The sequence below is a fragment of the Panthera pardus genome, unplaced genomic scaffold, assembly GCF_024362965.1.
Source record: "Panthera pardus isolate Hobbes unplaced genomic scaffold, ASM2436296v1 HiC_scaffold_6, whole genome shotgun sequence".
NCBI lineage: Eukaryota > Metazoa > Chordata > Mammalia > Carnivora > Felidae > Panthera > Panthera pardus.
In genome coordinates, this window is record NW_026526991.1 from 100507037 (window position 1) to 100523259 (window position 16223).

Sequence of the window (16223 nt, forward strand, 5' to 3'; positions counted from 1 at the left end):
ATTCATCATGAAGACATAAGAATCCTAGATGTGTATGTATCTGGTAGCAGAGTTTCCAATACATGAAGCAAAAACAGACAGAACTAGAGGGAGAAATAGGCTTGTCTACAAACTTATTTTGTAATTTTAATGTTTTTTCAGCAATTTATAGGATAAGTAGGAAAAAATCAGTAACGATATAGAAGATTTGGAAAACTGCATCCACCAACTCGACCTAATTGAAAACAATAGACTACTCTATTTTCAAACTGCAGGGCACACATACTTCTCTAATGCACATGGAATTTTCAGTTATTTGGATCAAATTCTGGACCATTAAAAGGTCAATACATGTCAAGATTTTGATATCATTTAGGGTATATTCTAAGACCACAATTTAAATTAGCTTGAAATTAGTAACAAAAAGGTATTGAGAAACATGCCTCCTCCCCATATTTGGAAACTAAATAAAATACTTTAAAATAATCCATGAACCAAAGAAGAAATCACAAGTGGAGATAGAAAATATTTTGCTAGAGATAATAGCAGTTGCTCTAGAGATTCCAATATGCACCCTTGACTTACCATAGTCTACTTTGATCTGATAATATACATTTTGTGTATGATGTACTCTCCCCCCTATACTTTGTGCTATTGTTGTCACATAGTTTACTTCTATGTGAGAGATAAATTCACAAGATGTTATTGGTTTTGCTATCCAGTGCTTTTAACAGTTGTTTACAAATATTTTGTCAAGAATTGATGATCTACAGAGGGCCAGTCTGATATAAGCTGCTCTGCCATCACTAGAACCACAACTCCATGGATGGTTTTTAAGCAGCAGAGTGAAAGTCATTCTGGCAGATGTGTGGAGACTTATAGTGCAGGGTCAAGAGTGGAGGTAGGAAGAACAATTAAGTCTATTACCAGAGTCTAGTGGTAGATGATGATGGCTTGGACTAGGTGATGACAGAGGACACTGGTCATGACAAGCAGAGGATGAGTTAGAGAGGCATTTTGGGCAAGATTCAGTGATGAGTGGGGGGTTGAGAAAAAGAAGTAAGTCAAGGGTGACTCCCCAATTTCTGATTTGGGCAACTGGGTAGTGAAGCCATTTATCAAGGTAAGGTGAGGCAGGAGAAGGACGAAATTTGGGACAAAAATCAAGTTACATTTTGTATATGAGTCTTGAGAAGACAGTAAGATAAACAACTGTCAGGCGAACAATTGAATTTGTAAGTCTGGAGCTCAGGGGAGAGGTCTGATTTAATAGGTGTGGCCGCTAGCACTTGAGCAAGAGGTGCGTGTGTGGAGGGAAGGAATGCCATCTAGAGAACAGAGAACTGACAAAGGTTAGCTAAGAGGTGGCTGTTGACTTTCTGAACTCCTGGTAAAACTGCTGGATGGGAGAGATGAGAAGCTGGAAAAGTAAGCCTCCTTATGATTGGGGTGCTCTGGGAGGTTCACTAAGGCTGGCTTTTCTCCTGGGTACAGGGTTACAAGGAAGAGAAGAACCAAGGTGAATGCTGTGGCAGATGTCTGCCTGTGGCTTGCACCATCCAGCTAAGAGGAGGCCAGACCATGATGTTGAAGGTAGGAGCAACTTGAACTCAGGAGTTTCCTCTCAAGTCACCACTGGGTTTCCTACTTGGAGATCTCCTCTCCAAGAAAGAGGGACTACGTTTGCATCAATACTGGCTTCCCACCTATTTCTGATTTTATAGAGAAAAGATGGATAGTCCATAGAAGGTATAGAATTTTTCTCTCTGATTTAGCAAATTTTTCATTCTTATTGACATGAGTGTCCTTGGCGTGAGGCCCATGATTTGGAGTTGGTTGATCTCTAAGATTTCTTCCAGCCTATTGTCTGTAAGGCTAGACGGGCAATCAGGTGTGAAACAAACTGATCCATGAAGACGGGAATTCGTTGCTAGGGCTTGGAGGTGGTGCCCTGGTTCATCTCTGGTTCTGTTGTTGATTTGCTAGTTTACCCTCACTACCTTTTAATGTTTTTAAGCTTCTAGGTGGTCAGAAGAGTTTAGCAATTCTCTGCATTGATGCAGCCCTATTTACAGTAAATAAGTTGTAATACTGGGGCTCGTCTCATATGCTCTGGGTGTGGAGACTATAGATATTGTCTCATTCTTGTTCCGTAGTCCTCCAACCTGTTTCAACAACTTCAAGGTGTCAAGGTCATGGTTTGAAGTGTCTTTGCAACACAAACACTGCCTTTGGATTTGCTCTACCCATTTCCCCTCTTTCCTTTCAGCGTGATGAGACACTCCAGGATGGCTGTGATAGTCACTTCTGCAAGGTCAATGAGAGAGGAGAGTACATTTGGGAGAAGAGGGTCACAGGCTGCCCGCCCTTTGATGAACACAAGTGTCTGGCCGAGGGAGTGAGTAGCTGGAGCTCAGGCTCTGCTTTCCTCTTGACTGCCCCATCTTTGACTCTAAGAACAGAGTCCTCTGAACAGCATGCAGTCCCCACTGACATGATGTCCCAGTGTCCAAGGGAGACCCCTGACCCAGTTTAAAAAATCACTGAGGTTTCAAAATCAAAGCCGGTTGGAGAGATAAAACTCTCTGCACTATACGATGCTTTCATTAGATACCTTCTTCTTGGGGGAGCTTGTTTGATGGAGAGGTGAGAGATCAAATGATTTCTAGTCTCCCCTGAGAATGATGGTCCTGGTGAGCCAACTGGGAGAGAATCCAGAATACTCAGAGTTGTTATAAGCTGGTCAGGTGGGGGGAGGGGGGGTCAGTCTGTTCACATTTGTGATGGCATTGCACAGTTTATGTCTAGAGACTGAAGCTCGGGGCTGAGTCCAAAGCCAGGAATTGGCCTGGAGTGACCCGACAGCATCCACTGTGTACTATTTGTGCCTAATCTGGGAATTTGTTGTTTTCTTAGGGGAAAATCATGAAAATTCCAGGCACCTGCTGTGACACATGTAAGTACATGACCACTAGCTTGTCCCTTGAAATCCGTCAGACCAAGTCCAGGGACTATTCTTTGGAGGAAGCTTTATTCTGGAAAGATAATTCTTAATTATTGGCCAGTCGCTAGGTTCAGTTCTGCAGGAAACTGCCACCTTTCCTGAATGTTCTTAGACTGCCTCCTTCTCAGATCACCATTCAGACGCCTGTGAAGCAGTTTCTTCCTTTTTTCCTCTGAACTCCTAACTATTAGTCTCCTCTTATCTGCCTTTCCCCTCCCAGAGGTGTGGGTGGCTCATATCTTATTTTTCCCACCAGAGCTCCTGGAAGGCACCCTTGATCAGACACTCAATATACATCTATTCTTTGAGTGTCAGACAGCCACCTCCCAGAGAAAGAGAAGCCACCAGCTGGCTAACATCAGCTCCCCACTATATGCTGTGGGAGCCACAGAGAACACAGAATCTTCTCAAGGATTCACAAGACTGGTCTACATGTATTAACCTCCCCTTCTTCACTCTCGGCCACTCTTGACCTTGCAGTTATGTCAGCCCATAGCTCACAGCAGCAGCTTTGGGGATGGACCCCTGCAAGGCTGCCTATCAGACAGCAATCTCCCCACACATTCTTGGGTTCATGAGCACAAGTAACATGCAGAATCCTAGTGTTAGTGCTGTGTTCTCTGAATATAGAATTACTTGCCTGTGCTAATGTTTTTTGGTTTTAGTTTAGTGTTTTGTTTTGTTGTTTTTGTTTTATTTTGGGTTCATGGGCCCGTGTTCACCGTGTTAAGTATTGGGTAAAGAAAGAAAGAGTGAAAAGTGTGAATACCTTCCATGCTTGCTTGCTTGTTTGTTTGCTTGTTTATTTGTTTATTTATTTATTGAGAGAGAATATGAGTGGGGGGAGGATCAGAGGGAGAGAGAGAAATCCACCCAGTGTGGAGCCCAACTCTGGGCTCAATCTCTGACTGTGGTGATATCATGACCTGAGCAGAAATCAACAGTCGGATGCATAACCAACTGAGCCATCCTGGCACCCCAGTCATTCTCTTCTCGATGGCTCACTCTGACAGTCCCTGCCTTTGCCATAACCAGGTTGCAGATTGCAGAAACACACTCTGAAAGCAAGTCTTTCTATGATTCCTGTCTGCATAAGCTTAAGAATATGAAGTCAGGACACCATCAGAGAAGATGACTTCTCTTTGGGCACACTTTGCACAATGGAATTTGGTCAAGAGGCTGTTATTTGCAAAGCTAGCAGGGAGGTAACAAGAGGCCTTTGTTGGTCAGTACTTTTAGGAGGCAGAGACCCTTCATAAGGAGAGGGGGCCAGGCTCAGGATTTAAACCTACAGCGAAAGAATATAGTATGTTGGCCTAAATATGTTTTCCTTATTCATTCTTTTAATGTGGTTGGCAGACTTTCGCTGTACAATGGAGTTATTTGGAAGTTGGGAGGCAGGCTAATATGTAGTTAGGGTTGATTTAGTTTGGGAGCCATTCAAGAATGGAAAACTCCCAGTGTGCCGATGGGGAATGGCGAGCTGGCATTCAATCTTAGAAATATTGGTGGGGACAAGTAAAGTTTCAGGTCTGAGCGCCACTAATCCCTGCCATGCCAGAGAGCTGGAGACAGCTATTCCCAAAGGGAGGCCTCCAGGGCTCCCAGGCATCCTCTTAGCCCCTTGTGTGGCCATGACATTTGCCTTTCCTCTTTTCCAAAGGCAGAGACAGATAGATAATAATTATATTTATTGACTACTTCATTGCCCATTAGCTTCCGGATATAGTTATAAGCACAAGAAGACTGCCCCAGTCATTATAATTTTTAGAGTCTACAATTACATAGAAGCAAGTCTCATTCATCTACATCACCAAAGTACAGTGAATCTAGGCTCCTCCAGTGGTTAAAATTGTACCATTAAGTGAGTTAAACCCAGCCATAACTATATCTCTAGATTGGAGGGCCAGGAGATTCTGAGGTGAACCAGGATAATTTAACTCCCCTCCTTGCAGCTGGCTTTGGTAATCTGGCCACTGTGAAACTGACCTATTTCCAGTAAAGTGAGGGAACTGGGCTGGAGAGTGTCCTACAGAATCCCAGCCAGGTCCCAGGTCCCAGGTCCCATCTCTCTCCTGTCCCGTAGGTGAGGAGACAGAATGCAAGGATATCACTGCCAGGCTGCAGTATGTTAAAGTGGGAAACTGTAAGTCTGAAGAGGAAGTGGACATTCATTACTGCGAGGTAAGGGGACCCTGACTTCAGTGAGGCCTAAGTGGGGAGGGGTGAGTCTTCTTGTTTGGACACATCTCTAGTAACCTATTAGAAGCACCTGGAATACTCACAGGGAGGAGATGTGAGTGGAACCAGAAGCATATATTTTTAAGCAAATGTTGTATTGAAGTACCTGGGAACTTTTGACCCTAGAAGAAGAAAAAAAACAAAAACAACTGTAGACAGATTCAAGTCCTCTAAAGAGAATGGAGAGTTGTTTAAGGGGAGCTGGGCATTATGTTTCCTGATGGAATACGCATAGAAATTGCAGCTAGCGGGATTTGGATGTAATAGTACCATAAGGAGAGTGGATATGCCAGACTTTCCCGAGATCTACCTTTACAAAGCGCGCAGCAGGACTCTCCAGCATTGCAACTCTTGCCTCTCTCTGCCCCGTCACAGGGTAAATGTGCCAGCAAAGCCTTGTACTCCATCGACATGGAGGATGTGCAGGACCAGTGCTCCTGCTGCTCGCCCACTCGGACGGAGCCCATGCGGGTGCCCCTGCGCTGCACCAATGGCTCCCTCATCTACCATGAAGTCCTCAACGCCATGCAGTGCAAGTGCTCCGCCAGGAAGTGCAGCAAGTGAGGCTGCCTCCCTGGACGCCTCCTGTCGCCTGCCTCACTGGACCTGACTGGCCGGAGTGCTGCTCTGCCCTCTCTGTGCTCTGCTCTTGTGCCCTCCTGAGCCCACAATAAAGGCCAATCTCTCACCTTGCAAAAGGCTGATGGTTCAATGTGTCTTCTAGGCTGACATGACAGTGGTAGGCTGGGCCCGAGCCCTGAACCTGGTTCTGAGGGAGAGAGCACAGGCCCCATCTGAAAGCGCCCCAGCCCCAGGCACGGCCAATCTCTGGGACAAAGTGGTGTCTTTGCCTCTGTGGGGTGGTGAGGGCCTCTGCCCAGTGCCCTAAAGTAAAAGGGATTTGCTCAGCAACACTAGGGTCTCCAAGCTCTGGATCCAGGGGCTTCTGAGCAGAGCAGAGGGGTGGGCCCTGGAGCCAGGCTCTTGCCAAGACAGACATGGTTATTGGCAGTGTGGCTGACCTTGTGGTGAAGGAGCTTGAACAGGTGTGAAGGGGCTTTCTCTGAGCCCTTGGCTCTCTAAGGTCCTGTGTACCCTCAGGGGCCCCTGTGGGAGGGAGGGGTGCTGAGGACTGAGGGGGCTGGAAACAGTGTGCTGGCAGGTGCAGGAACAGGGTCTGGGTCATGGCAGATGAACCCCAAGGCTTGGGGGCAGGCATGGGTTCTACACATGGTCCTTGTTCTATTGCGTGGTCCCAAACAAGACCATTAGTGGTTCTCAGACTTCATTTCCTTGTCTGGAAAACAGGAATGTTAGTCTCACTCAAGGGATTGAGAGGGTAAAATACGGCTGAAAGTCTGGGGATAACGGTAAATTGCTCTATAATAATATAATAACCTAAGAAGTGACAAGAAAAAACATGGGAGGAAATCAAGTCTCAAAGCAGGGAATATGCGTCTCTATCATCAGTGGCAGAGAATTAGGGATTTACTTTATCCTGAGGGGTGAAAGAGCTGAGTTTCTTTTGGGCTGGATGCTGGAAGCTGAGGGTCTGTCTACTCCAGACATCTTTTAGTGGAAGGTGTAGATAACACCAAACTTCACTTGGTCCCCAAATCACTGTCTGGTAATGTCACTCTCAGGGAGAGATTGTCCCTCCTTAATATTTATGAAAAAGCTTTACATGAAGATGCTGGCAAGATGGTGGAGACTCTAGTTGGGGAGAGACTACCCATGAGAATGAAGGAAATGCCCTGGGTATGTGACAGGAATTTGGTGGAGAATTTTCACTCCAGATCCTTCTAACACAGGAGAGACTCTATTCACTTAAAGTGCTGGATGGTGGAGCTGGAAAGGATATGGGCATCATCTAATCCAGTGCCCCTCCCCTGCCCCTTTACAGGGAATAAAAGCAGCTCAGAGAACACCAGTGACTTGCCAAAGGTCACACAGCTGCTGGGGGGCAGGTCAGGTTCAGAACCCAGGTGCCTTGACACCCAGGCAAGAACTTCCAGGCCATCCCACCAGAGCCACGCCATCCCTGTTGCTTACAGATTCAGTCCTTGCTGTCATGGGAAACATTGACTCCCACATTTATTTATTAAAAAAGTTTTTTTTAATGTTTCTTTATTTCTGAGAGAGAGAGGGAGAGAGACAGAATCAGGGTCTGAGCTATCAGCATTGAGCCTGACACGGGACTCGAACCCAGGAACTGGGAGATCATGACCTGAGCTGAAGTCAGATGCTTAACCAACTGAGCCACCCAGCTGCCCCTGACTCCCATATTTCTAGGACTCAACTGCTTCCGATATTGTGGGGAATAACCTGGAGGGAAGATCCATTACAGGCAAATGGCATGGGTTGTGTTGAGCAGTTTTGGTGGGGAATTTAGTAAGAAGAGGAAAGGAAGAATGGATAGAAGGCTTATATAACTGCTGAATAATTCAAAGGTGGTCATCTGTCCATCCATCCCGTCTCCAACTTTGAATAGCCTCTGAGGTCTCTGTAGGAAACCAGATCCAGGGGCAGGGAATTACTGTCTCTCTTCTTACTGATTCCCTAACACTCTACCTGGGGATGAGGTGTTATTGGAAGCATCGGCCACAGAGAAACTCAGCAGTTTCTCTGTGAGGTGACCTCTCCAGCATCAGGTGTCAATTTTCCAACTGCCTGTGCCTCCGTAGCCTGAACTTCTTTTCATATCTACAGATACAGCAGTTCACTACCAAGAAAAATGCCAAATCAGAAAAACTGTATGTTTGGATTAAAAAAAAAAAATGTCAGGAGCAAGGTAAAAAGGCTGCAAAAAGAGAAACCGGAAGTGGGGTGTGTCTTAGGAGTTTCCCTTTCTCGGCAGGTACTGTGGGGCAGGGCCTGCCTCTGGGGTCAGGGACTCTCTTACATACTCTCAGAGCAGATCAGAGTGTCCCCCAAGGGGAGACTTTTAGGTGGCGTCGCAAGGATGGAGTATGCAGGGGCTGAGAAAGTGCTCGAGGGAGAGAAGAAGGGGAATGGATCTGTATAGAAAGGTTTCCAGTGCTCTTTGCATTGAGGAGACATGGGACAGGGTCCCTGGGAGTGAAAGGGGAGACAGGCATCGTTTGGGAGAAAGAAGCTGAATGGCAAAGTGTTGGGGCACGGACTCTGAGCAGGCTGCCTGCTTGGGGATCCAGGCAGACTCTTAGAGGCAAGTTGCTTTGACCTTTTACACTGTAGTCTCATCCCTGAGCCCAGCACACTAGCAGTAACTGCCTCATAGGGTTGTGTCATTATTAAATGATCTCCAGGGGTAAAGCTCTGAGAAGGGTGCCTGAGGATGAGGAGGTTCTGTATTAACATTAGCCTGACTATTCCTAGCGGCTAGTATAAAGCTCTGGATTGGGACATTTTGGTTCTCCTTCTGTGCTGCCCCTGACTCATTCTGTGTTGTCTGCTCCCCTCTGTCCTCTAGCAGCAGGTGGGGAGCAATCGCCACCAGCCTACCTTATCAGTGCAGGAGATAACCATTCTTCATGCTCAAGAATGAACAGCATACTTGACCTTAACATAACACCATTTCATTTGTCGGGTTCCTGGCATTAATGAACTTGTTTAGCTTCAGGGCATCTTGGAGGTGGAGATTCCATTATCCACACTGGCCCTTCAGAGGGCCCTCGCTTCTCAGTTCATCGCTGGGCACCAGAACCTGGCGGCAGAGATGGCGCTCCTCTCGTTCTCCGCTTCACAGTCTCCCTCCTCCCGCCTGTCCCAAGCTTCTTGGGGGGAGGCTCCCATTAAGACCGACCCCTCCTTCTGCCTCTTGCAGCCCCTCTTCCCGTCCTATCTCTTGTGCGCTACTCCCCTCCCTACTCCCGCCCCGTGGAGTCTAGGGAACGGTGGGGACAGCTGGTCGCCAGGGCGAGTGAGAGTGAAGGCAGCTGGGCGAGGGAGCCTCCCACCCCGACCCGGGCAGTGCCCCGGACCGGGCGGCGGGGCGGAATTGGAAACTAATCAGCCAGACGGTGCACGAGATAATCCGGCTGCACATTCACGCCCCAACCAGGTTAGGAGGCACCTCCCCCGGGTGGAGGAGAGCAGGCGGCCGTCTGCCCCGCGCGCCCCTCCGCTTCACGAACCCCAGCGCGGCCTGGGCTCGCCCCTACCTCGGGCGCGCTCCTTCCCCACGTGGCGCTCGCGGCGCCGGGGCGCCCGGGGCGCAGCCGGGAGCGCCCGCTCGAACCCTGGCGGCGCGGCGGGCGGCGCGGGGTGGGGGGGAGGGCAGGGGGAGGAGCGGGCGGGGGGCGGGCACGTCCGGGCGCCGCTGAGCTCGATGGAATTAGCCCCGCGGCGGAATAAACCGGTGCAGACGCCGGCGCCGCCGCGGGCCAGTCCGGGTTTCGCGTCCGGTGTGTCCGCACCATGGCCGCCCCCGGGCTGCGCGGTGAGTCTCCCCTGCCGGGGACCCTGGTCCCCGGCGTCCCGGCGAATGGTAGGAGGGAGAGGGGCTGGGAGTGACGGAGCCGGCATCCTAGCTCCTTGCCTTTGGGACTGGTGACCCCACGTGAACCTGGAGAGGGAGGTGCTGGAGACTGGTCCCTTTTCCGCCGGGGTAGGGGAGGCGAGGGACGCCTGAGCAATTTCCCACACTTATTATTACTATAATAATACTGGTGCAGCGGCTTTTTGGTGGTTGATTACCAATTCCTACCGGTGCGTTTTTGCCTCAACTCATGCGAGTCCTTGGATGTTTAGTTCAGGTTATGTGGGGCAAGCAGACAGCTGGGGTTTAATTCACCAGCAGTCTGCTGAGGACAGAGGTTCGAATTCATCCCCAGCGACTTTGACTTTGGCCTCCCTGGAGTGTTCTCACGGTTTCAGGACGACTCCTCCAACCCTAACCCAGACCTGAGCTCAGAAAGGGCATTTGCACCTCAGGGTGAAGGGAAACACAGGCACGCCTTTCCCGGGGACTTTTCTTAGAGGAAAAGCAAGTGGAGGTGGACTTTGTGGGAGGAGGACGTTATTCTGCCGCATCTCCCAAGTTATACTGAGCAGACACATGGGCAGGGTCCACCTTGCCTGGAAAGGGATTATGTTCTCGTGGTTCTTGAGAGAGGTGTGAAGTGGGGAGGTGCCCCCTCCATTGGCATGAATAGTGAACCAGAACTAGGCGTCGGTCCTAGTCCTGAGACCTCGGGAGCCGGTGTGGAGAGATATCTCGGGAACCACGTGGACCCCCGTCCAGGACCGAAGGCCCCATTGAGCAAGGTTAGATCTAAGCCCGAAGGCAAGTGGCAGGTGGAGGGAGGATCTTAGACAATGTAGGGGCTTTCCTAGAGGACTGTGGTACTCTGGGTCCCTCTGCTTGCCTGGACTTTGTTTTGTGATCCGACCTCAGAGCCCTGGCCCACCTAGCTGTCTGTCACCCTGTAGTGGCTGCTGGGCATCCAAGGCCCTTTTACTCGCTGTGTCTTGCCATGCACCTGTCATTTTGGGAGGCAAAGTCCTAATATGGTCCTTTCCAGCAATCTCTAATGCCCTCTGAGTTGCCTGTATGTGGGGACCTGGGCCACTTTGCTGGCTGATTGAAGTGGTTGTGTGAGGGGTAGGGGTGGGTTCCAAACACCAGCCTCAGGTTCTGATCTGGTTTCCATGTGTACCTTCTCTGCCATCATCCATTGTGGGCCAGGGCTCCTGGACCAGAGTCATAGAGCCTATAGTGAAGCTTGTCTTTGATTTAATGAAGTGAGGACCCCATTTTCTGGAAATCCACCCTTCTGTGGACTCTTTGTGCTGGCTGAGAGAAACTTGTCCCACCCCATTTGTGGCGTTCCTAGAGCCCACGGAGAACAGAAATTTGGCTGCTAGACATGGATCCTGCCTCTGGTTACAAAATGGAATCAGTCTCTATTTGTGATCAGGTGGTTTAGGAAAGGCCTCTCTATGGAGATGAGTTTGAACAGAGATCGCATTCAATGAAGGAGCAAGACTTGCAAGATATCTGGAGAATGATCTTGCAAAGGCAAATATAGGCGGAAGACCTTGTGGCAGGAGTGTGCTTGAGCTGTCCAAAAAATAGCGGGGAAGCCGAGTACCTGGAACAGAGAGGTGAAGTGGGAGAGTGGCAAGAGTGAGCCAGACCAAGCAGAGGCTTGTAGCTCAGGCCATATGTTCTTGGCTTTCGGAGAAAAGGAAGACTAACATTCAAGTATCCAGTATATCCAGACACTGTGCTCGCTAGGTGCTTTGCCTCACAATTTTGTTGTCAATGTTAAGTCCATTTCATTGAAGAGGAACCTGACTCTCAGAGACGTTAAGAAACATGCCTATTATATTGTGTCAACCACTGAATAATCACAGAAGGATAAAATTGGAATTCAAACTTGTTTTCCCAGCACCTCACCTTGTTGCTTTTGTTCTGTTCATAAGAAGTCATTAGAAGGAAGTGTGGATATGTGCAAATAGGGATGGGAAATGTGGGTGGAACTGGGCTTTAAGGGAGATGCTAATTTTTCAAGGCTCTTAGGTAAATGCAGTAATCATAGTCCAGGCAGGGCTGTGCCTATACACCATCCTTGACCCTTGAACAACACGGCTTTGAGCCGCGTGTGTTCACTTATACGCAAATTTCTTACAGTATAGTACTGTAAATGTATATGTTCTTATGATTCTCTTAGTAACATTTTCTTTTGTCTAGTTTACTTTGTTGTAAGAATACGTTATATAATACATATATAAAATGTGTTAATTGACTGTTTATGTTATTGGTAAGGCATTCAGTGAACCATAGGCAATTAGTAGTTAAGTTTGGGGGGAGTCAAAAGTCACAGTCGGATTTTTAATCGTCCAAGGGGATTGGCACCCCTAACCCTGCGTTGTTCGAGTCAGCTGTATTTCCAATCTGGAGTCATCATGGTTAGTTTATTTTGTGGGGCCAAGCCCAAGAAGCCTGGTTGTCATCACCAAACTTGTAAGGACATGTGCCACTGTGATCTACACTGGGGACGTGTCTTCACCAGCACGGATGACCTGAGTTCCACATTTAGGGTTTACGGGGACATGGGAAACTGAGCTAGTGACCACTGGGGGAAGAAGGTGTGCTTAGGGTCCTGATGGGCTCTAGCAAACCTGGCTCACCATATTATGCCCCTGTAAGTGTGACTCATGTCAGTTCGGAGGCCAACTATCAACTGGACTGTATGCCAGATGCTATGGTCAGTGTTGGAGTTACAAAGATCAGTAAACCACAACACCTGCCTGTCAAGACCTTAACCTTCACCCTAAGATGATCTTAATACTTTCACAGCCTTATCCACTGTTGTTGGTGGCGGGAAGGAGGAAGTGGGGGTCAGACATTGACTTGCTCTGACCGCACCAATGAAATTAACCCGACTGTACAGTAATTATTTCAAGATGTACTTTAGGTCTTTTTTGGACTCCTCTCATCAACCCTGCTTTTCCTCCAGAAACTTTAGGGAAATAACTTTTAAGTCTGTCTGGCTGAAAACTCTCCATTGAGGTTAACTTTCACTGATACTGCTCAAGGATTACAATTCTCACCGTTAGCTGGTATCATTTCTTCCCTGTTTGGCAAACACAGTACACTACCCTTTGCCAACAAAGTATAGATACCAATTAGCCCAAGTAAAAATTCAACGGAATAAAATCAAAGATCTAATTTTATTTTAATTAAGTTGTTAATTATAGTTTTATTAAACCATACATGAATCCAGCAACATCCCATCCAGCAAGTTGAGGGGAGCTTGGAGGAGTTATACAAAATGGAAGTTTTTTATAGGAAGGAGGGTGGGACAAGAAGTTATCAGCAAATGCAGACAGATTGTTTCAGGCCAGGAAACCATCTTTTTGCAGGGGAGGGAGTGGCAGTGTTTTATTATACAGATTACTACCTGACTAGTGCTGATCAGGAAGTTTCAGACTGACTTTTCAGGGATAGGTTGAAACTGTTAAGTCTTGGTTTGCTGGGGTGTGCTTGTGTGTGTGTGTGTGTGTGTGTGTGTGTGTGTGTCTGCACCTGTGCAAATGATACCATTTTGGGTTTCTTTTTTAATACTTTGTATCTTCTGACTTATTCACTGACATAGGGATAATTCCCATTTTCTAACAGTCCTTGATGCCTGATATTCATCATAAGCTAATTAAACATAGCTTAAAAAAAGCAATAATATACTTCCATTGCGAAAAATGTTTAAATACAAATAAGTAAGAATAAAATTTCCCTTATTTTAAATAGTATGATAATTGTTCACTCAATTCCTTTTCAATCTTTTTATTTGTGCCTGTATCAAATAACTATTTCTATGTATTACTTATCTTCAAATAGTTTACAAAAGAAGAAAATCCAGATAACAATAAAACTTAAAACAAGGATAAATGAACAAGTGTGAAATCATGAAGGATTGGGAGCACAGTATTATATCATAAAACCTAGACTAAGAATAGGTACTATCGTTGAACAAAAACTTATGTGCAAGCTTCCTGACAGGCAGGTCAGAAAACAGACAGTAAGTTGTAAGTTACACAGGTTTCATAGTCCAACTGCAGGAGGCCAGTTCTAGTTCATCAACATTAAACGTTAGGAAGAATGTCACAGTGATATTTGTGCTATTTATATAAGACATTGCCCAACATAATGAGCTGTAGTTTCATTAATAGATTTTTGGAAAGCGTATTATTATCACGTGAGCATTTATTGTTTCTGGCTTTTTTAAAGGGGTGTTTGTGTTTTGTTCTTTTCTGGTCCACTCCACGGTGTTAATATTTTTTAAAATGCTGTTGGCAGACCTTTAGATCACCAGCCATTGGGTTAAACCTGTCATTTGAAAAGTAGTAGCTTATAGCATATAAAAAGCTCCATGGTTCATCGTCCATTGAGACCAGGGGCTGCCAGTCTCTTTCTCCTCTCCTCAAGGGGGAGGGAGACAAGACTTCCCAGACACAACTTTCTGGCTTCCATCTGTTGCCATTTCCCTGGAGCCTGAAGGACCTCCATTAGTGTGGCTTGAAGTGTGGTTCTGCTGGTGACAAATTCTCTCAGCTTGTGTGTGTTTTTTAAAAATATTTTAATGTTTATTTATTTTTGAGAGAGAGAGAGAGAGAGTGAGCAGGGGAGGGGCAGAGAGAGAGAGGGAGACGGAATCTGAAGCAGGCTCCAGGCTCCAAGCTGTTAGCAAAGAGCCTGACGTGGGGCTTGAACTCAGGAACCACGAGATCATGACCTGAGCCGAAGTCGGGCGCTTAACTGACTGAGCCACTCAGGTGCCCCTGCCAGCTTGTGTTTTTATGGAAAGCTGTCTATTTCACTCTCCTTTTGGAAGAATAGTTGCATTGGATATAGAATAATGCGTTGACAGTTTATTCCGTTGAGCACTCCAGGTGTTCTCTGTGGGTCTCCATGGGTCTGCTGAGAAGTCAGCCTTAATCCAGATTTTATTTTATTCATGTAGAATACCTTTATAATCTGGTAGCTTTTGATATTTTATTTTTATTTTTGGTGTTCAGTGGTTTGACCATGATGTGTGCAGGTGTAATTTTCTTTGTATTTTTCTTAACTTTGAGTTTGTTGACCTTCTTGAATGTGGACATTACTGTATTTTATCAACTTGTGGGGATGATTTCAATCACTATTTCTTCAATTATTTTTCTGCCCTATTTTCATCCTCTTCTTTTACTGGAGCTCCCATCACATGTATGTTAGACTCTGTGGTCCCACCATTTCTGAAACTCTGTTAAATTTTATTCCAGTCTCTAGTCCTCTGTTTTCTAGATCAGATCATTTCTATTGATCCAGCCTTAGCTTCACTGATCTTTGCTCTGCCTTCTCCAGTTTGCTGTTAAGCTCATCTGATGATGTTTTTCTTTTTAGTTATTGTAATTTTTAGTTCTAGGAGTTCCATTTTTTGAAAATAATTCCAGGTCAGCTTTGTTGAGATATAATAATAAAATCCATCCCTTAAAAATATAAGTCAGTAGTTTTTATTATATTCACAGAGTTGTGCATCCATCACTGCTGTCTAATGTTAGAACATTTTCATCATCCTAAAAAGAAACCTCATACTCACTGACAGCCATTCACCTTTCCTCCCTCCTTCTAAGTCCAGGAAACCACTAATCTAATCTCTGTCTCTGTGGATTTCCCTATTCTAGACATTTTATATAAGTGGAATCCTATAATGTATAGTGTTTTATGTCTGGGCCCTTTAACTGAGCCTGTTTTTAGTGTTAAGCCATATTGTAACATGTATTAGTATTAGAATTAACATGAATTAGTTCTTTTTATAGCTAAATAATATTCCCTTCTGCGGATATACCACATTTGTTTATCTGTTGATGGACATTTGGATTTCCACTTTCTGGTTACTATGAATAATGCTGCAATGAATGTTCAAGTTCAGGGGTGTGTGTGTGTGTGTGTGTGTGTGTGTGTCTAGAGTGGAATGACTGGCTAACTTTTTCAGGGATTGCTAGGCTGTTTTACAAAGTGGCTGTACTATTTTACATTCCCACCAGCAATGTCTGAGGGTTCTCATTTCTCCACATCCTCATCAACCTTGTTATTGTTTGTCTTTTTTATCAGAGCCATCCTAGAGGTGTGAAGTGGTATGTCATTGTAGTTTTGATTTGTGTTTCCTTCATGACTAATAATGGTGAACATCTTTTCATGTGCTGTTGAATATTTCTTGCGTGTCGTCTTGGAGAAATGTCTGTTTATGCCCTTTGCTCATTTTCAAATTAGGTTAATTGTCTTTTTATTTGTTGAGTTGTGAAAGTTCTTTATATATTTTGGATACAAGTCCCTATTCTGATATATGACTTAGAAATATTTCCTCCCAATTCTCTGGGTTGTATATTCACTTTATTAATGGTGTCTTTTGAAACATTTTAAATTTTGATGGAAGGCAGTTTGTCTATTGTTCTTTGATTGCTTGTACTTTTTGGTATTATAGTAGCTAAGAAACCATTGCTTAACCCAATTAATAAAGGTTACTCTTGTGTTAGC

General features: G+C 45.9%; 2 protein-coding genes across 3 annotated transcripts in view; both read left to right on the forward strand.

The window, feature by feature from the left end:
• Window positions 1-5922, forward strand: part of VWF (von Willebrand factor) — a 137777-nt gene extending 131855 nt beyond the window's left edge. For both annotated transcript variants that reach the window (XM_053895673.1, XM_053895674.1), the window contains exons 48-52: window positions 1474-1572; window positions 2249-2377; window positions 2896-2935; window positions 5070-5167; window positions 5600-5922. In XM_053895673.1, coding sequence (XP_053751648.1) covers window positions 1474-1572; window positions 2249-2377; window positions 2896-2935; window positions 5070-5167; window positions 5600-5788 — 555 coding nt within the window. In that variant the 3' untranslated portion in view covers window positions 5789-5922. The remainder of the gene's footprint in view (window positions 1-1473; window positions 1573-2248; window positions 2378-2895; window positions 2936-5069; window positions 5168-5599) is intronic.
• A 3591-nt stretch (window positions 5923-9513) lies between these two features.
• The window catches only part of ANO2 (anoctamin 2), a 341871-nt gene continuing 335161 nt past the window's right edge, over window positions 9514-16223 (forward strand). The window contains exon 1 of the mRNA XM_053894601.1: window positions 9514-9644. Within this exon, the coding sequence (XP_053750576.1) occupies window positions 9623-9644 (22 nt within the window). The 5' untranslated portion in view covers window positions 9514-9622. The remainder of the gene's footprint in view (window positions 9645-16223) is intronic.